This window comes from Aulonocara sp. 'chitande type north' Nkhata Bay, linkage group LG3 (genome assembly GCF_057382095.1).
Source record: "Aulonocara sp. 'chitande type north' Nkhata Bay isolate Kocher_YH1m ecotype deep benthic linkage group LG3, A_spYH_male_GT1.1, whole genome shotgun sequence".
In the NCBI taxonomy this organism is placed as follows: Eukaryota; Metazoa; Chordata; class Actinopteri; order Cichliformes; family Cichlidae; genus Aulonocara; species Aulonocara sp. 'chitande type north' Nkhata Bay.
In genome coordinates, this window is record NC_141346.1 from 26046754 (window position 1) to 26068137 (window position 21384).

Genomic DNA, 21384 nt, shown 5'->3' on the forward strand with positions numbered 1-21384 from the left:
ATGTTATTGCCAACAGAATCTTTGACGCAGAATGCTAATTAGCTATCGAGTATTTCCCTACAGTAGAGAACGGCGATAATCCTCTGGTGTTCTGTAACACCTGCTCGATGTTTCAAATTCTATAACCCTAAATAAAAAATGTTAGGCCAGGACCTGATCACATCGATGATAAAAACAAAACAAAACAAAACAAAAAACAACAACATTGTGAATATATTAAAACATCAGGCAGAGTTAGGTTGAAAGTTATCTCAAAATACAATGTTAGTATGATGAACTTTCAGCTTATTTTCAACTTTAGCTATTGTTTAGTTATAGTTAAGTTGAAAATTCGAGATACCGAACTCCAAATTTTGAGTCAAGTAGAAAATTTGACATACAGATATCAGAAAAAATAAAATTTAATTCATAGGTTGCAGTTCAAACTAAAAATATGCATCAAATTTAACAGTCTTGAATACTCTTGAAGAGATTCAAAGTTGTTTCTTTCGTGTCCTCTTTTGTCTGTGTTTGCTCAAACATTTTTGCAAATGTAGAGTAGAAGCAGTAGCAGTATTAGAAATGAAAGCAATGACAGTATTCCTAAATAGTAGCATTGGTAATAATGTAAGGTAGTAGTAAAGTTGGATAAGTGTAGTACTAATAGTAGTACTCAATTACTTTGCAGAGATCTTTAAAAGGGTGCAATGTCCTATTTAAGCCTGCAGGGGGAGACAAAGACAGCCGTTTGAAATGGTCTGTTATTACGATGCAGGGTTCTTTAAACATAAACACACATGAATAAAGAGTTTCAATGGTTTTTCTCCCTTTGGATTAAAATGGCAACACAACGCTTTGCACAAATTTAGAATTTGAGGGTTTTATTTTATTTGAGGGTTTTATTTTTATTTTATTTATTTAGGGTTTCTGTTAGAATAGGTTTACATGCTTTAACCCATAACAGATTTTATAACAGATTTTATCTTTTCTCATGCTTCACATTTTTCCCTTCTAAATTACTGTGTTTTAACTTAAACATTTTACAGTGTTTTTATTAAATGTTTCATATCTCAAATCTAATACATAATCTGTTTGCTCATTAGCAAAAACAACCTGGGCAAGGTATATTAAAAAACAGAAGATTTGGTTCAAAGGGGGGGGAAACAACACATAACATTTTGAAGAATCTAATTCCCAGATCATGTTCTTTAAATTTGTGAGATAGGTTACTGGGTTTGACAACGTCTACCAGGACTGTCTGTAGGTAGGATAATACCAAAACTATCAATGTGAATCTGTAATTTTATATCTCTTTCTGAACATTTTGTTCCCTTTTTCATGAATTTCAGAAAAGAGGATAGAGAAGAGTTCAAAGAACAACAAACCACCACTGAATGTGTCAGAATGCAAAAAGAGGACAAATACTGAAAAAGGACCCAGAATGTAAACAGATGCACACCTCTGTGAGATAGTCTGCCTTACGAAATAAAGTGACTCGAGAGGACTGTTGTTCTGATTCTGTGCAATTCAATAGAATAGAATTGACAATGTAGTTATTGCCTGTGTAGGTTCTCAGTTATCCAGGTCATGGTAATCCAAAGAGCTTGAAAAGAATACTGACTGGACCTCTTTGAGTTTCTTGAAGATGTTTCACCTCAGAGATGAAACGTGAAACAAAGAAGTCCAGTTGCTTTTCTTTCCAAGCTTCTCAGTACGCAGCATCAAGCTTTCTTGATTGAAGAGAGTTAAAGTTGTTTCCTTCATCCCAGCAGTGACGTCTGTCTGCAGGCAAAAAAACATGCACTTGTCCATAAAACTGCTGAAAACAGAAAGACTGAGCTGAGCTTTGAAACCAAACAAGAATAATCAAGGTAATTCATTTGACAGTTTGCCGACTCTACAGTAAAGCTGACCCACCTTGCTTTACTTCTTCATTGTTTGCCTTCTTCAGATGAACAGACCCTGCAGCAGAGACGCACACATTAGAAACTCCAGGCAACAGAAAACAAAGAGACGCGCACTGATATGTTCTTACAGAGCCTTGTAGAAAGCCTTCTGGGCCATCATGTGCTCTCTGAAGATATTGATGGCTTTAAATGCATCCATATGATCCTGATTCTCCTTTATCACCTTTTTGTACCTGTGTCACAGAGAGAGAAAGAGGGAGTAAAAAAAGGCTGTTTGTTGTCATCACAAGAAGAAAAGCAAAACACAAAAGCTCAAAAGTTGATAAGCAGAGATGGTACACTAAGAAAAAGGAAAACTGGAACATTTAGGATCTCACTGTGTTTCCTCTCTGCATCATTGTTCACCCTTCTAAAGGACGAGGGATATAATCAGCTCTGTTTGTATGTCTAGTGTCCACAGTTTTCAAGACATCATGTCCAAATTTTGTGTGATGGTAGCAGAGGTGGGCAGTGACACATAATCTGATTACTTTTTTCAAGCAACGAGTAAAGTAAGGGATTACTATTGCAAAAACGTAATTAGATTACTGTTAATTTCTTGTAAGAACTCTGCATTATTGCGTTACTGAACCGTGATTTTGTTTGTGAGAGTGTCTTAGTGCAGGAGAGAGTATGAGCGTGCAGTGTTTAAAGCGTGGAAGTACTGACATTACTTTGAGTTTGATTCCATAAAAAGTGACAAAAACGTTAGCATCCGCTGTTCACTCTGCGTAGGAAGAAAACTTCTTTTTACAGAGAAAAATTAAACTTCAAATCTGAGCAAGCACTGCCACGGGCATGTGAAATTCACACAGATCCTCCCACTGACATGACCTCTGTGGCACCGGGCAAACCTCCACCTCCTGCTAAACATGTGACAGTAGATTTAAGAGTGACAGAATTTAGTGCCACTGAATCTTTGACTTTATTTTTTGCTGTGTTTTACTCTCATCTGTTTGAAAGAATGAGTGTAAACATAAAAGTTATTTTATTTTATTTGCTGGAATATGCAGAGAATTGGTTTAAATGTTAAAGATTTTCTTCCAGTCGGAGAATATTGCATATAACTTAATATTTATGCAATGTGCATAAAGTTAAAAGATTAAAACAAGTTTTAAAAGGAGACTTTTTCATTTCATTACCTTTTATATGACGGATTATGCAAAAAAAATAGAACTGAGCTTAAGGATCTATTGCTTTATTACCTATTCAGGTTGTGTATCATGTTTTAAAAAAGTAAGTAAGTAACAAATTCCCTTTGAAAATAAGTAATCAATAAAGTAACAGGATTACTTTCTTGGAGAAGTAATAAGCACTCAGGAACTAATTACTTTTTTTTAAAGTAACTGGACCAACGCTGGATGGCAGACACCAATAACAGCTCGAGGCATTTTAACTTCAATTTAAATCAGTTCAAAATCAATCAAGGTCACACCAAATATGAAAATTAGTAAAAGCTTTATATGACCTGCTTCACAACCATGTACTTGTCACGGCGAGTAGAGTGAGTCGTGTGGAAATATTAAAGGAGAATCAAGTCGCAGGCACTCGTGAAGGTGAGGTGGTTTATTGAACACAAAATGCAAATGGAGAAACAGCAAACGGGACTGAAGACTATTTAAACTGAGGACTACTAAACTACTGAACACAAACCAGGACCTGAACACGAAGGAGGATGAGCAGCGGTAAATGACGACGGACAGCAGGGAGAACACACAGATGAAGCATGGTGGATACACAGACGGACCAGCAACTACTACAACAGAAGACACGACTTAAATACACAAAGGCTGAGTCCCAATTCAGGGTCTGCACGCTTGAAGGACGCGCACTATGCATACTACGTACGGTGCGTACTATAAGTACGAGAAGTGCGGAAGTGAGAGGCCTGTGAAATGGGACGGTCTAGCCTTTGTCGCGCTGTTCAGGTTGCCTAGCAACCATGATACTAATCGCGAGAAACGTTACATACAGCTTTGTTTGACAGAAATGAAGGAGAAAAATGTTTTGTTGGTCATTCATTGTTGTCATGACATCACTTTAGTTGAGTATCTGAGGCAGAGACCACAGGACTCTAAAACATGATTGTTGGGCTTCATTTCTGTGCTGAACAGTCATTTAAGATTAGTTAGTAAATAACAATTAGTTAATGTTGTTCATGAGACTAAAATCATCTCACTGTGGTAATGTAAATATAATATGGCCAATATTATAGTATATACATATATATATATACACATATACATACTGAAGGAGGTCAGACATGTGTATATACATATGTATATATACACATATATATACATACATATATAGATAACACCTCCCACCCACTCCATGACATGTTGGTCAGTCACAGGAGCTCGTTCAGTGAGAGACTGAGATTACCGAAAAGCACCACTGAACGACACAGGAAATCATTCCTGCCTGTGGCCATCTCCCTGTACAACGCATCCACTTAACACACTGTTTGCTGCTACAACTACACATGTTTCTTTTCCAACTATTTATTTATAAGTGACTTATGTATGTATGTATGTATATATATGTATATATCGTACTATTCTTAGTTAGCGTATTGTCTGTCTTGTCTTAATGTTGGTTTAAAATGGAGCACTGTAACAAAAAATAATTTCCCCCAGGGATCAGTAAAGTATTCTGATTCTGATTCTGATTCTGATATGTCTGACCTCCTTCAGACTGTCTTTGCTCCACTCCTGGTAGAAGCTAGAAGCTGTTAGTCATGGACCTGGAAATCAGTAGCTCTTCAAGCAGTTCTTGAGCCAGGAAGCAACGTAGACAGGGCCGGGCCGACAGAGCCACTAACCAATAAACCGGCTCCTCCAAAACCACAGAGTGGTACAGTTGGAGAGGACAATGGAGCCACTGTGGGGGAGGTGAAGCCAGGAGGCTCTGAAGGACAGGACAGAGTGAATCACAATTAATTTAATTCATTTTGCATGATCTGTTGTTTCAGTGGTGTGTTTTTCTTTTGACTGCTGCAGGAAAATGGTTTCACCTGGTTTGTGCTGCTGTAGCGTTTAAGTGTGTCCAGCAGCAGTGGCCTAATGTCGTCAGTCTCCTCTCGATTACGAATCAGGACCTGCAAGAAAAGTCAAAGAAGGAGCTGAAGTCTGAAAGTCTATGAAAAGAGCTGGTCTGGAAAAGGTTGTAAGAACATTCACAGCCGCTGATTCTGGGATAAACATGGTGACCTCATACCTCCAGAGTGCTTCTCACTCAGGTCAAATACAGCGCCTCCTGCTGCATGAAGCTGGAGTAGCACTGCTCTGTCACAGCTCTCTGAGGAAGGAGTACGAGTGGAGCTCCTCTGCTAGTGCATCGCTTTTGCTCCAAAGGACATCAAACAAATCCACGCCAGGGGCAATATCTGAGTGAGCAGGCGGGACACTAGTGAACGTACTTCTAAAGCTGCAGTTCCTCTAATGGCCACTAGGGCCATGAACACACAGGTGTGTAGTAGCGGTTTTTCATAGGGGCGACATCACGGGCATCGGGGGGGGGGGGGGGGGGAATTGCTCGTTCTCATGCTGCCCCGACATCAGCCAGCGCATATTAGGAATGGTACAGGCACTGATTGGTTTTCTATCGCCCATTTGCTGGGAGTAACGGCGCCCTCCGTTTGCGAGGTGCGCCTGCTGCTTGCGGCACGCCGGCACACGGAGGAGAGGGCGGGGCGGCGGGGGATTCACTGGTGGCTGGAGCAGCATCTAATAACCAACTCGCAAAATAAAACAAAACAACAAACACGAAAACACCAGACATTATGATACAGACTTATAATTTGCACCGATGTTTTATCGAAATTCTATACGCGAAAAGTGAGCGCGAGAGCCCTCGGTGCGCCTAAGTCAAAGTCAATTTTATTGTCAACTCCGCTACATACAGTCCAGTATATAGAGAGACGAGACGACGAGGCTCCAGTTACAGCAGTGCAAGTAAACAAACAATATATATAAGAAGAGTAAGAAAATAAATATACACTTTAGGACTAGAGGTAAAGGGATCAATAACAATTTAAAATTTATATTTTGATGATTTAATGTCTCAAACACAACCCGTGGAAAGGGGTTCATAATGTTGTAAATCCAAGCCCATTATGTAATCATGATTTGAATCCTGGGTTGTGTGAAATCCCAGAACCCTAGACAAAGTGAATCTGTGAACTAAGGTGTAGGTCTGTTAGGTTATGTTGTGGCGATCCTCAAGTTGGTGGATTTGTGTTCATACTGGAGTCCAAAATTAAAACCAATGGAAGATGGACAAGAAAAGTTCAAAGCCATCAGGTGCTCAGTTTAGAAAAAAGGAGAAACGAGCAAGGAACATGTTGGCTGAAGCAAAGAACTCAGGTGTGGGAGGAGCAGAGATGGGCAGTAACACGTTACTGTAATCCGATTACTTTTTTCAAGTAACGGGTAAAGTACGGGATTACTATTGCAAAAACGGTAATTAGAGTACCGTTACTTTACCGTAGGAACGCTGCGTTACTGCGTTACTAAAACCGTGATTTTTTTTGCGAGAATGTAAGCCAGTGCGACGTTCGTGACAACAGCTGTGTGCAGATCAACAATGGATCATATATCGAGTGCGGGAGAGAGTATGAGCGTGCAGCGTTTAAAGCGTGGAAGTACTGACCTTACTTTGAGTTTGATTCCATAAAAAGTGACAAAAACATTAGCGTCCATTAGCATTGTGCGTGGGAAGAAAACTTTTTACAGCGAAAAAAAAAACCCTAAACAAGCTCAGAGTGCGCAACGACGTAATGGGAAACTCACAGAGAAACACACTGACCGCGGCACACCTGCACCAGGATAAACCTCCGCCTACCCTACTCCTGCTTTACAGGTGAAAATAGAGCAAAAGGACCGCTGAGTCTTTGACTTTATTTATTTTCTGCTGTGTTTTACTTGCATCTATTTGAAAGACTGAGTGTAAACACAAAAAAAAACATTTTATGTGCTGGAATATGCGGAAAATAGGTTTAAATATTAAACAAATTTCTTCCAGTCAGAGAATGTTGCATATAATTAAATTTTTGCTTGATGCATAAAGTTAAAAGATTAAAACTAATAAAACAAGTTTTAAAGAGTCTTTTCCATTTGATTACATTTTGTATGATGGATTATGTAGAAAAAGTAGAATTGGGCTGAAAGATCTATCGCTTTATCACCTATTCAGGTTGTAAATCGTGTTTTTAAAAAGTAACTAAGTAATTAATTACTTTTGAAAATAAGTAATCAGTAAAGTAACGGGATTACTTTTTGGGGAAGTAATCAGTAATTAGTTACTGATTACTTTTTTCAAGTAACTTGACCAACACTGGGGAGGAGCTCTGAGATGTGTTAGAAAAAGACTTTTAGACACAAGTAGACTTCTTCCAAAGTGTGGCTGGCTTCTCTCGTAGAGATAAAGCGAGGAGTTTAGCTGTTCAGCCATCTGGAAGGGGGCTCAGAGAAGAGCTTCTACTCCTCCACATAGAAAGGACCCAGTAAAGGTGGTTCAGGCATCTGGCAGGAATGCGTCGCTGGCACCTCCCGGGTGGGGTGTGAGGCCCTGGGGCAGACCAGGACATGCTGGCCAGATTAAGGCTATGCCCACGCTAGATTTGAAAACAGCATTTTGTGTCCACACCAGCGCTTTCAGTCGTTTTCACATAGTTGTGCGTCCACATTGAAATGGCCGAAAACACTTACATTCCAGCAGTGTTGGGAAGGTTACTTTTAAAATGTATTCCATTACAGAATACATGCCCCAAAATGTATTCTGTAACGTATTCCGTTACGTTACTCAATGACAGTAACGTATTCTGAATACTTTGGATTACTTAATATATTATCATGCTTTTTACTATTATTGCTGTGTGATTTATTACTATTACTGAAGGCGACTCCGAACTGTAGTAAAGGGACCTCTGACTAATACGGCGGGGTCCCTGTCGGCTCGTAGCCGAAAAATAGCTTTACTTTGTTGTGTGGGTCAACTTTTCTTGCGAGAGACAGAGAGAGGCGTTGAAAGACTGCTCCAACGGAACTTATTGTTTTCGGAGGAAAACACGAACACGGTGTACAGTCGAGTCTTAATAGCTTACTTATAACTGGGCTCGTCAGGCTCTCTTCTTGGCTGCAGTGGTTATTATTATATTTACATGCTTCCAGCTCCCGTTTTTCCTCGATGACAACTCGTACCTTTCCACTCCCCTTTTTCTCCCTCCTCGCGCTCACAGACCCATAACGTGTATGGCAGTCCATTCTCCCTGCAACACGGACTACACTGCCCATGATGCTACATTCTTTAGAGCTATGATTGTAGCGTTCTGCCTGTTAGCTTAGCACAACAACAACAACAACAACAACAACAACAACAACGAAAAGGCGCTCTCTCACCCAGGAAACACACAGTCGCAGAGAGAGAGAGCGTCGCCCTGTAACCATGGCAACCGTAACGCTGCCGCCTGGAACAAAAGAACGTAGCTGTCAAACAAACCCAAACAGTCCTGACCCGCGACAATATGAAACAGGAAAGTACCGCAGTGTAATCCATTTATTTCAACAAAGTAACTGTATTCTGAATACCACCTTTTTAAACGGTAACTGTAACGGAATACAGTTACTCATATTTTGTATTTTAAATACGTAACGGCGGTACATGTATTCCGTTAATCCCTAACACTGCATTCCAGTCCTGCGCATGCATGAAACGCAAGACGATTCGACCTGCCTCATTGCTGTCAGCTGTTGATTTACTTTCCGGCTCTTTGAAACGTCGCGGCAAAATGTCGAGGAAAAGCACCGAGTTTTTTAAATGGACTAACAATGAGGTGGAGTTGTTGCTGCGAGTAACACGAAAGTAAAAAGTTGCAAAAGCGAGTGAGAGTGCTGTATAATGCCCTCTGCTATCTTAGTTTAATTGGTCACATGACTGCATCACATGACTAAAATGTGTCATAATTTTAGAAAGTCTCTGTTTCCGCTGTCCACACATCAAATGTATGCGTTTTCGAGAGTGTTTTGAAAATCCTGGGAAAACGCAGGATTTTCTGAAGGCTGATCTGAAGGCAGTTTGGACCACAGTCACTAACAACACCAGTGGTAACACACTACACTAATGTATTAAAACACTGCTGCTAAAGAAGGCACATGTTCAGGCCCGCCTCGAGTTTGTCAGCGAACGTCTAAATGATTCAGAGAAGGCGTGGGAGAAAGTGCCGAGGTCAGACCAAACTAAAATCAAGCTCTGTGGCTTCAACTCAACTCCCCATTTGTGATTATGATTCAAATAACAGCATCCTCACAGTAAAGCATGGAGGTGGAAACATGCTTGCATAAATCATCTAGTTGGCGTTTTTCAGTTTTTTATGCTTGAAAGATTCACAGAAAGTGTTGAGTGTCTTAACAAACAAATAAAACAAATGCTGTGAAAATGGTCCTTTAGATGGAAGGAAGCAGAGCTAAGCACAAAGCACACAGTGGAGGGCAAGTGATAAGTGATAAACAGAGTGGAGGCAGACTTGACAGGATTGGGAACTAAATTGAGAAAGTAACTCAGACCTACAAACATAATGAGAAATAATAATAAACTGAACAATGTAGAACCAACCGGACCCACACTCCGTGACACATGATGAGTGTACCTAACCACACTTTTTAAGCAAGCCAGGAACTCCCTGACAACATCTGTGCCGCCACCGAGAAGATGTAGATTCACAAAAGGGCTCTTGCCACATCTGAAGGGAATTACTAAACCACCATAAAGGTGAAAAAGAAAACAGTAAATTCTGAAGTACAATGTAATCACAAAAAGGTGTACAATTAAGTTTTAAATTCCAACACATGTTGTCCAATCAGTGTTGAGTTTCAGCTTCAGGTCACGGAAATAATGTTGTTTCAATTTTTAAAAAAAGACAACATTCATGTAATGAAATTAAAAACACGAGTTCAGCCACTACCATAGGTCACTTATCTAAAATAAGAAATATTATATAAAGTATTTAAAACTATACATTTTCAGAAGTTCACTGAAGGAGTTCCAGCAGGAACGCATAAGATCAACTCGAGGTTCAGAATCTTCCCCAAGAATATTTTAGCATTCAGACTGGAGCAGCCAGGGATCGAGTGCTTGTCCTGCTACTGATTAACCACTGATTAAATGTAAAGTGATGTATAAACACATAGGCTATCTGACATGACCAGTTGGGGATGACTGGATTTTACATGAGGCATTCACTTATAAAATATATAAATGTGAAAGTGTGTAATTAACACACGTTAATAGAAGAGGTATTACAGTTGTAGTCAGACATTTGCATACATTTGTCATGGAAATGAATGTCATGGTAATTTGGTGCTTTCTTTGAACTTTATTTTTCAGGGTCATATGCTTGTACAGCGTACATCTTTAATGACTTTTAAACCAAAAGAAATTCATTTTCAGAGTTCTCTTTCCGGTCCCTGATGAATGATAACCAACAATATCACCACATGTAAACATAGATGGGTTTTTGATGACCTGGACCAGTTTCTTTCTTTGTAACCTGAGAGCAAAACTCTTAAATCTCTCACCCACTCAGACTACATTGTCCCTCTGTTCAGCACTTTGGTTGACACTTGATATCTTTTAAACGTGCTGTACAAATATAGCTGACTTGACTTGATTGTTGTGCCTTTGCTAATGTGGCCAGCATGTTTATCAGCAAATGACAAAAACCACAGACTCCAAACCTTTCTGTTCAGCAACTGTGAACAAGTTTAAACAAAGTATTTAAAACTATTTAAGCATTAAAAACTTAACCTTAAGAAGATCCAACAATAAAATACTTCAGTCTCAGAGGAGGACATATCTGAGCTGCATAACATAACTTTGCAGGGGTGTAAAGTGGGGTCCTGCTAACAGTGTGTTAAAATTTGACTTACATCCACCAAGGTCCTTAAGGCTAACTTAATACTTTATTGGCGAAAAGTTGACAAAAAGCCTTAGAATTTAGAAACTATGACTCTTCCAGGTGTGGTGTCTGAAGAGGTGCCAGACGTACAGACACTCTTCATTTAAGTATGAATGCAGATATTGTGTTTAAAAAAATAACCTAGTGAAGGCTGATGAATTGGAGCAACTTATTTACTTACAGACTGTGAAATCGAGTCAAAGTATGAAAGTGAAAAGTAGCTCAATGAAGGAAAATTCTACCATTGATTTTTATGCAAAGGTAACCAGGCCTTTTTATTAGGATTCATCTCTTTCACAAACAGGAAAATATTCTTCTTGGTTGATTTTAATAGGAGAAGTGCAATAGCTGCTGATGTATGGGTGAAAAACATTTATATCTGTACATAAAGACCTCATTACTTACCTACCTTGGCTCAGATAGATTTTCCTATAGCAAACCTCACCCTCTCCTTTATGTACGACCTTACTGACAATGCCCTGAACCTTTTAAGCCCTGAAGCTTAAAAAATACAAAAAGCCAACATTTGAGTGACACTCAAGATACAGAATGTTGTAGCTGTTGAAATGTTCCTGTTGTTGGAATGTGGACCTGCTGCTGGAAGTTTTACCAGTGAGTAACTGGAGCTGTCTAAATGCATGGACTTTTCAGCGTCACTCTGAGACAGGATATTTCAAATTTTAGAGATTTTGCACAAATGGAAGAAAGCAGTCTTACATATTTGTTTAATATGTGCGTTGAAGAACATGTCCTGGTCAAAAATGACTCCAAGGTTCCTCACAGTGTTACTGGAGGCCAAGGTAATGCCATCCAGGTCTTTATGTCTTTAAGACATTCCTGCAGTTTAACTAATTGGTGTGTGTCATCTGTGACATGGGGTTAGATGAGTAATTTGTTTGATAATTTTATTAAATTCATGAAATTTTATTCAGTTAATTAATTTATAAAGCAGCAAACTATTTCTCCAGGCTAAATGATGACATACTAAATTTCTGATATGCCATGTCCTCTCCAGCTTATGAGTTATCTGCTGTAATGGAATTTTCTGTTCATAAAGTCTGCAGCACGGTGTGGTCAAGCTTTTTAATTACTGCAGGCAGAAATTGAAACAGACATCAAACGTCACAGTTATAAAGTGAGGAGAGCACTCCCCTTGGGATGTCTCAGCTCCTCTTTTATACCCTCAAGCACAACTCACTGTACCCTCTCAGTTACAATACGTGCTTTCCCAGCAACAGCCCGCGGCCTCCCTGGGAATTTTCATACAGTCAGCAGATAACATAGTTAAGCAGGCTACACCAGTTCATATTGACCCATACGTCCTTCACCTAAGAAATAAAAAGGCTATGTAAAATTCTAACCACCTAAATCTTATTGTGAAAAAAAACTAGAATTTTGCCATCACAATGCTTTAGGGTACGTGTTTGAAAATTATACCACGGAGTCAGGTACTTCTGATCTGAGACCTTAGTTTTCACAGGAGCTACAGTATCCAGAGTCGTACGTAGTGAGGAGGTGAAATTATTAACAAGATAATCGACCTCTGTTGGGGTAGCGTTCAGATAGCTGCTCTGCTCTGTGTTGGTACAGGGCATTGAAGATGATAGCAGTGGGTGGATTATATTCTTAAACTTAGTTACAGCAGTTACAGAAAGACATCTACTTTGATAAAGTCTACTCTTCACCGCTGTGTAATCAATTATTGTAAATGTTGTAAATGTAAATGTTATCAGGAAATGATCAGACAGCAGAGGGTTTTCAGGAAACACTGTTAAATGTTCAGTTTCTATGCCATATGTTAAAACAAGATCTAGAGTGTGATTAAAGTGGTGATGTGGCTCGGCTGCAGGGGATGGGTAGAGCAGCGGGTTCAGGTTGTGGTGCCGGGGAAGGCTGGTTTTCATAGCATCATCTAATCATGCCTTCCCATTTCAGTATCAGCCAGGCTGGAGAGGAGAGAGAGAGGTGCTGGAGCAGAGAGCCATGTGCAGAGCGTGGACCATTGTGCTCTGCAAAGTGCTGAAGTGCAGAGTTAACCATGAAAAACAAAACAGAACACTGTGAATAAAACAAAAGGAAAACGCGAGAGTCGGAGATTCGTTGGGTCCTTTGGGTCTACAGGTGATTAGAAAGAAGAGGTAGAAAGTATGTTTTGTGACTATTTGACTGCAGGCCTCATTTGCAGACTCCACGAGACACGGAGGCGGGAAGAATCAGCCTCAGGTGAAACAAAACAAAATGTGCAATCACAATGTGAATCTTTGAAAAAGGCCCCCTTCAAAGTAAAATATGAAATTTTAAAAACCAAAATAACAGAGACCCAGTCAAGACAATGACACGTTTCAGAAGCATCCAGAAACTTTTCTCCTCACCATGGAGTTTTCAAAATAAAAGACTTCATGCAGGCTGAATGTGTCACGGCCCAGTGGATCAGCAGGGGCAGGACTCATTGCGGGTTCAAGCCCTCGGCCCACGCACCTGTGAAGAGTAAACACCTGAGCCTCATTTGCACTGTCAGCATTTAACCTGAGGGATGGCAGGTATTCATGCAGGATCATGGTGTGACTCGCGTCAGTGTAGCTTGGCTCTCAAAGTATATAGCACTTGTTCCTTCTGTGCCTTTGTTAGCGTGTACGTTCTGAATATAGATTCCCTGAACCCGCCCCTCTGTTCCCTGAGAGGATTCCTTGTTGTGAGTGATTGGAGAGTGGCTGGCAGCAAGCAGTGAGTGATCGAAGAAGAGCAAGTGTTTTCCCCTTGTCCTCCCCACCTTGGATCCACTGGAGCCCATATTCCTGTCACCATTGTATACAGCAGTGTTTCCTGCTATTAAATCCAGTTCTTTGTATTCTTCAGGGCAAAGAAAGACTCAAGGCTCAAAGTGGTCAAACTCAAAAAATGATCTTTAATTTTACATATCCCGGAATATGGAGGCTTAGCACACCCAGCAACGCCAGCTGAAGTCTGAAGCAAAAACAGCAAGCTTGGTCATTTATATTCCTCCTCTGGACGTCACACACACTTTAAGTTTTGATCAAACACTCTGCTTAGTCTCACTTTCTGGCTGCAGCTCCTATTTTCTCTGCAAAAGCATGCAGTTTCCTGTCAGTACTTTTTGGCACACACTGTGTTGGCCTCTCTTATACATAAAACAATATAATCAGCAAATAAGCACTAAGAATATATATTAAATACATGACAGTTCAGCCCCTTTTTGTCTTTTTTAAAAGACGACATAAACCCTGATTTATCCCATTAAGTTTTACTTTCATGTGGCAATAATAGCTAAAATATAACAAACATCAAGCTCTTAGACAGCACCTCACGTTTGCGCCGGGCTGTGAATTATTGCCCCCTTTTTAAGTAAAATCCCACTTCCAAACCCACTGTTATCATCACAAGCTCCAGAGTGCTGCGTGAGTCCTCAGCGAACCGTGACAGAATGCTTATGAAACACTCCCGGTGTGATCTGAAGCTGAAGAGATGGAAGGAAACAAATGTCAAAGACACACCTTTTTTTTTGCAAACTTACACTTAACTTAGAAGGCATTGGAATGAAAAATAAAACAACTAGAAAAAAGTAGAGACAATAATAGAGAAATATCAAGACAACATTTTACTCTGTCCGTGAAAATGAAAACTCAGTGAACTCCGGCATTGATGTCCAGTTTAGATATTTCTTCCCTTGCGCGTCCTGTTGAACCAACTTTACTTCTGTTTTAATGTTGACGTAAACGTTTTAACCTCTTTGTGAAGGTTTTTGGGTTGAATCGTCTTTTAGAAATAAATTTCTTCCTTCTTCTGATGTTAAATCTGACCTTAAAATTCTAATTTGAGTTTAATGACTCGTGAATTAATGCTGATGTTATTCTTATAATATATATGCTCTTGTGATAGTGGATAGTGACTACTGAATAATGTCTCAAAGTGAAGAGTAACATCACTGATGTTTAAGCAGAAGAAAGACAACAAAATAAGAACAATGAGAACAGAGGGACGAGGAGGAAGAGGTCAGTGGAGAAGTCTGCAAGATCCTGGAGGGAGGCGGCCACAGCTGGTGTACATCCTGGTAGTGTGTGGTTGGGGTGATGGGAGGTCTTAATCCCATAGAAAACCTGATACTAGAAGAGAAATCTTGAAACAGAGCAATAAGAGTAATAATGATCAAATTCTTTGACATTAAAGTGCAGAGAGACTTTATTGTAAGTGATCCCTTTTGATGTATCCATAAAAAGGGATCCACCATAAAGTTGTTGCCAAACATACGGCCCGGGGTCCAGAACTGTCTCATCAAAGGGTCCAATCCAGCCTGTGGGATGGCTGTGGAGTATTGCCGAGTGGGAGGGCTTAAATTCAGAATTTCTTTGGTTATATTTTGACCATAAGGATGGATCACATCAGGAGAGCCTGAACTGTTCATTTCTGTCTGAATTGCCTTACAGCCTTACAGCCTTCCTTCATCCAACAACATTCTCCCATGACCTTGAACTCTGCACCAAAGTAAGCACAACATAAATCATTAAGTCATTTTAAATTAGCTGATTATTCTTTTTTCAGAACGTGGAAAAACTGAGACATATTTTTCATAAAGTATTTCAGACTATTTGTTACTTTCATACATATCAACATTGTAATAATTGATGATACGGTGTAGTAGTAAAATAGTAGTAATAGTTGCGGTCTGGCATATGGGCTGAGTGGGAAATTATATATGCGGGCAGTTTGTATTCTTTCTGCACCATTTCATGGTGGATGGTGAAAATGAATTTAAATAAATGCTTTTTTAATGTTTTGAATAAATACAAATTAAAATGACGTGTTTTTGAGTATATAGTATATATATAGTGTTGTCATAAGTATTGTCACGTTAATACATTAATCCTTAAAACAGACGGTATTTGAACCTTTGCACATGGCACAGTGACATGAATCTGTTTAGATTTGTTGTTCACACAAAAGACAATCTTGTTTTCTTATTTATATCTAGAAGGTTTATACACAGCACGCTGTGCACCTGCAGGGTCCACCTAATGCAGATAAATCAGCTTTAAATCAACCACAGACCCCTCTGAGGTAATCATCTAAGATATATTTATTTTTGTGAGGAGTACTTTTGTGTTTAATATTTGTTTATTTTTGAAAGTTACTGTTGCTGTACACAGCGTCACATATGCACTGTTTTTCCATTTGAACGTCACAGATTGTTAATCCAGCAGCTCTACATGCTCTGGATCTACATCCCTCCCCCCTCTTCCTCCACATCCTGGAGCCCCGGATTACTCTTTCATCCTCAGAGTTTCCAGGAGCACTTTATTCCCCCAGCTGTGGGCTGAAGTATTTTAAATGGTTTTCCCACAACAGCTGAACTGACAGGACAAGAAGATCTGTGCAAGCTGAAGAAGAAGCAGGAGCTCGCTGTTGTTTTAAAGGCATCCTGAAACTTAGTGCTCTGACAAGGTAAGGATAAAACTCACTACTGCTCCAGTCATCCATTCACATGTGAACTCCTTCCTAGGAGGATGTACAAACAGACAAGGCTGCTTAAAAATTGGAAAAAAATGTATCAAAGGAGAGAAAAAGAAAAAAAAGCAAGAAATAAACCTTATGTGCTTCTGTAAGGATTTATTGAGTTCTATTGGTTTAAATAAAAAGTATAACTGATGTAATTTTCTCATAGCCTGATATATTCAGACTCTACATTCATATTTTTCTTTGGGAATTTTGTCATCCATCCATCCATCCATCCTCTTCCACTTATCCTTTTCAGGATCGTGGGGCAGCTGCAGCCCAGCTGTTAGGGTGAGAGGCAGGGTGCACCCTGGACAGGTTGACAGTCTGTTGCAGGGCTACAGCTAAAATGATATATTAGCTATATTTGTTCATATTCATTTTTTTTATGAATATTTTGATGAACAGCCTTTTAAGATTTTTGCGTCACTTGCTTTGGGACTTTTCCTCTCATGTTGGTGTGTTTCATGCTTTACATTTTTTTGCACATCATTGTTTTTTTTTTTTTGCATTAATTTGAATAAGTTTGGGACTCTAAGTAGTCAGCACCTCTTTACAGTCACGTTTCGTTTCTTAACAGAGTGGTGTGTCTATTTTTGTTGACTTTGCATGTCTTTGTCCTCTTTTTTGCATCTTATTTGTGTCATTTCATGTTTACATTTGTGGTGGTTGGTTTGCTTCTGTTTGGCTGTTTTGTTTTTTAGGTTTTTGTTGTAGTTGTTTCGTGCCTCACCGTATTTTTTCTTCTGTGTTTTTCATGTGAAGTCATGTCATGTTGTGTGTTTCTGAAGTGTTTCAATACCTTTGATCTCTGCAGTTTTTTCTTTGTTTGCCTCTTTTGCGTCTAATTTGGTTTATTTGCTTCTCTTTTGCCATGTTCAGTAATTTTATAGCTCATCATGCATGTTCATGTGTAATAATAGGTTGATTGGTTCATACGCATTATACTTGTCGTTTTACTTTATCTCTTTATTGTCTTTTGTGATATTTGCACTGCATTTGAGCTCTGCATGGTGGTTTTATGTTGCATTTTCCCAACTTTATTTTGCACTATCCAGTCTCAGTTTCTGATAAGCAAAATCTTGTTTGCATCATCTCTCAGTCCATCAAGTGAATTGGTTGAGCTACATAAACTTTGTATTTACCTTTAGCGATGCTGTCCACCCTACACTGTTTGGGTGTGTGTGCGGTCTTATTCGTACTGGCCCCGCCCACCACATCGTTCTCCGGTGGTGCAAGCCACGCCTCTTGTCAGGAAATGATTCCCGGCCACATCCGTGCTCACTCTCAGGACTCGCAGCACAGACAGGTCACCATACGCACGTCTGCCTCTTCCTACCTCCCTGGACAGTTTATAACAGGTACTATCAGCGTAATGTGCGACGCTTAACAAACCAACTAAAAACCAACAAACCTGCTGTGATAGTTACTCAAATGTAGTTATTTTAATGTGGTATGTGAGCTGAATGACATTAAAACACCTTCATGATCTGTTTATGTTGGCTACCTTTTGTTTTTTTGACTGTTCAGTAATGGTGCGGAGCTCTCGGGACTTCATGGGTTTCCTGCTCCAGGCACGCCGTGCAGAGGGTACCTTCAGCAAATTTGGAGGAAGCTATGGGGTCACGCCATGGCCCAAAACCAGAGCTGGAAGTGGTGTCAGGAAGTCCAGGAGACAGGGCCCGTTGCTGGTGGGCGGCTCCTGGATCCTCACACCTCCTGGCACCCACACTCTGTGCTGCCTCTCGGAGGGTGACACTGTCACACACTCGGACAAACAGCTGAAGAGAAACCTCTCGTTTGTATGGAGGGCTCCTGATTCACCAGTGGGAGACATACGGTTCTAGTAAGCCTACAAATAATAACAGATTCGTTTTCACAGAATTTCAAGTTTTGTACAAGAAAACACAAACCTGAGTATCCTCTGTTTTCCAGCATCACGGTGGTACAGTCCTACTTTGTTTACTGGGCAGGTATTGAGTCTGGACTGGTGCGTGACGCGGGTCGTAGGCTTTGGAATGGGAGTAACACTACTGGAGTGAATGGAGTGAGTGCAATTTCCACACTACTGCAAGACAAAGTTACAGCCCTGCCAAGTAAGCTGATTTAGTTAGTATGTGATGGTAAATTTGGGACAAAATGCAAGCTAGGTGCTTTGAAATAGAACAATTGTCGCCTCTCTATTCACTCTCTTCTCTCACCTTGTTGTCTTGCAGCTCTCAGAGCCTTTAAAGCATCAAAGAAAGAAACAAATGCGACAAATAGACCAGGTACTAGTCTACAACTTATTACAAGAGCAAGAAGTGGACCTTACAACTACAAATCTATGAAAACAACAACAGAAACAACTCATCCAGCCTTGGACAGGAGCAGGTCTGTGACTCTGGCATTGTTTGAAGTCAGTAAAAAGAAGAATATGACCTTAGAAAATCATCAAACTGGTTCTCAAACACCTTTAAGATCATATTCAGGTGTGACTGAAGAGGCACAAATTGACCCCGTTCCTCAACCGAAGGACCCCAAGAGCTCAAGTCCTTTGACAGCATCTTTCTTCTCTGCTGAGGCTACAGGGATGAAAACTACCACCATTTCTTCATTAAACAACACAGTGCAAGCCTCAAGTAGTCCTCTTCCCCTCCTTGTTCCTGTCATCCCGCTGAAGGAAGAGGAACTTCCAAAATTACATTTACCAGATCCAAAAGCACCTAACAAACCTGAAATAGAAGATGTCACCAGAAATCACTCAACTAATCACAGTTTTCATAAGATAAAGCTCCCAAAACCCACAACCCAGAATCCAAAAGCAGCAATCCAGGAAGAAGAAGGTTCAGCAAAGTTCAAGACCCAGAGTGGTTCAGTCCAGCCTCACAGGACTAGTGTAACTGAGTCCCAAACCAATGCAGTTAAATCAGAAATAGGTATCGGGTCTCAAAATCCTCACTCCCAAACTTCTTCACCCAAGCCTATTAGTCATTTCGAAACTTCCATACTTCCATCCATACTTCTTCTACGGTCCCAAACTGGTAGGAGTAATATTTATCCATTTCTCCCAGCATCTCCATCCAAATTCCTTTCTCGCTCTCAAACCTCTTCTCCACACTCCATTCCACCATCCAGATCTCCCATCATTAAGTCCTTTCTCACAATATTGTCCCTTACCCACTCTGAAAACAGCCCTTTAGAACCCAAAAGTAGCCCAAAGCAAACCAGTACACCTTTCTCTAAGCTTCAGACTACAGCTACTGTCCTGAGTAGCTCTCCTCACAGTGAGTATATCAGAACATTTCTCCAAGACATGCCAGAAACTACTACAACTAAAAGTCAGGGTAAAACTAGCATTCCTTGGACAGATTACTCCCAGTCTGAGATATCACCTGACGTCTCAAACAACTCTCCTCGACCACAGAAACAGAAACAAACTCCATCCTCAGAGTCTCTCTTTAACCCACTGCTCTTTACACTGAGGACTGACCAAACTCCCATACTGGAAAAGAGTCAAGTGGATCTTAGGTCTGACGCAAAGATCAGAACTACGCGCCCAGTCTTTGCTCTGCCCTCAGCCACTCCTTCCCTTTCCGCTTCATCTTTCTCCTTCTCCAATACTTTGCTCCCTACTGCAACAGTTAACGATAGGTCTACCAATTCTCCTCATTCTTCTGGAGGTTTACTCCTTGTAACTATGCGTGCATCCATTAGGTCTACATTTGTCATCCCTTCTTCCTTTACGAGAAACCAACCGACAACATCATCAGCTCGTTTTGCTCTCCCCTCCCCTTCTCCAATCTCCAACCCCCCTTATTTGTCATCTTCTCAACCTACCCCCACTTCCCCACAGCCATCCTCCTTTGCCTCGTCTACTATACCCTATTTATACACTTCTAACCATCCATCATCAGATCTCTTGTTTACTCCAGCTCCCTTGCCTACCTTTACCTCTTCCCAGTGCATCACAAATTCAACAAATTCTTCCATTTCTTTTGTTTCTTCTACCACTTCATCTAGCTCGACCTCAGCAACTTCTTCCTCCTATCAAGGTACATCTTTTTATATCCCATCTGTAACCTCCCCGCCTGCTGCCCAGGCTACCTCCCTTCACTCAGGACCCTCTCCAGCTCCCCGTCGCTCTCTGCACAACCTCTCCATGCCCTCACCTTCCCAGAAACATACTGAAGGTCACACTGCATCATCTGATCCTGATCCAAGTATACACCCACCAACACCAAGAACAGACATTCATCCAAACCCCAAACCCCACCCTAACATCGAGGAAAATCTTGGCCACGAGTTGAAACCAAAGCTTCCAAATAGTGATGCTAAACATCCCTCCAGTCCTCCTGCAACTCCAGACAAGGAAGGGAAATATCCAGACATACGCAGGCACAGTGCCTGGGAGCTGGGCATGCTGCTGGGCAGCTCAGCTGGTTTGGGTATGGTACTGGTGGTTGGAATAAGGTACTTGTATCGCCAGGCTTGTGGAAAACGGACAGCGGTGACCCTGAACGATCGGGAGAGAGAGTATGGGAGAGGAGAGATAGGACTGATCCACGTCCAGGAGTGTGGAGATTTGGTTAGAGTCCGAAAAATCAGAGAGAACAGCTTAGTACTTCTGGCAGAGTATGATGTACTGTCACCACCTGGAGAGAGAAATGCCGGCTGCCAACAAAGATGCTAGATACCAAAACCTTTCAAGGACAAGAAAATAATCTTGATTAACTCCTCGAATGTTCGGATTGATTTTTTTCCCTACAACAAACGTCACATTGGGGAGACAGGTCAGGCTAGGTAGTAAAAGGAAAAACAGTGAAATGTGTAACACAAAAGGGTCATTAAGGAGAAAAAGAACGCACAGATATCATCACACCATAACACAATAAAACACAGACAAGCAACAGGGGGACATATTCCAGCTGGATCTGGGACCGCTGCAATCTTCGATCGTGCCTCCAGCTGATCCCTGTCCACATCGGATGCGAGCCAGTCCGTTCTGAAATTTTC

General features: G+C 40.6%; 1 protein-coding gene and 1 pseudogene across 2 annotated transcripts; one reads left to right on the top strand and one right to left on the bottom strand.

The window, feature by feature from the left end:
• Positions 1 to 598: 598 nt before the first annotated feature.
• LOC147334817 (uncharacterized) lies at positions 599 to 13331 on the bottom strand (annotated as a pseudogene). Its single transcript, XR_015128365.1, has 7 exons — positions 13254 to 13331; positions 5145 to 5365; positions 4942 to 5025; positions 4598 to 4835; positions 2015 to 2121; positions 1897 to 1941; positions 599 to 1761 (listed from the first exon to the last, which is right to left on the bottom strand). The product of XR_015128365.1 is annotated as an uncharacterized LOC147334817 (transcript).
• Positions 13332 to 16079: 2748 nt separating this feature from the next.
• Positions 16080 to 21103, top strand: reeld1 (reeler domain containing 1). Its single transcript, XM_086286006.1, has 6 exons — positions 16080 to 16338; positions 17541 to 17750; positions 17920 to 18235; positions 18325 to 18436; positions 18606 to 18659; positions 20471 to 21103. The coding sequence occupies exons 2-6, from the start codon at positions 17543 to 17545 to the stop codon at positions 21059 to 21061; spliced, it is 1281 nt and encodes a 426-aa protein (XP_086142132.1). The 5' UTR covers positions 16080 to 16338; positions 17541 to 17542; the 3' UTR covers positions 21062 to 21103.
• Positions 21104 to 21384: the final 281 nt, after the last annotated feature.

Excerpts from the sequence above, each read along its gene's own strand:
- reeld1 (XM_086286006.1), top strand. The coding sequence starts at position 17,543 with ATGCTGTCCACCCTACACTGTTTGGGTGTGTGTGCGGTCTTATTCGTA. Across the intron at positions 18,236-18,324 it reads GTGGGAGACATACGGTTCTA|CATCACGGTGGTACAGTCCT; the intron begins GTAAGCCTACAA and ends TCTGTTTTCCAG. Across the intron at positions 18,660-20,470 it reads AAATGCGACAAATAGACCAG|GCTACCTCCCTTCACTCAGG; the intron begins GTACTAGTCTAC and ends CCTGCTGCCCAG.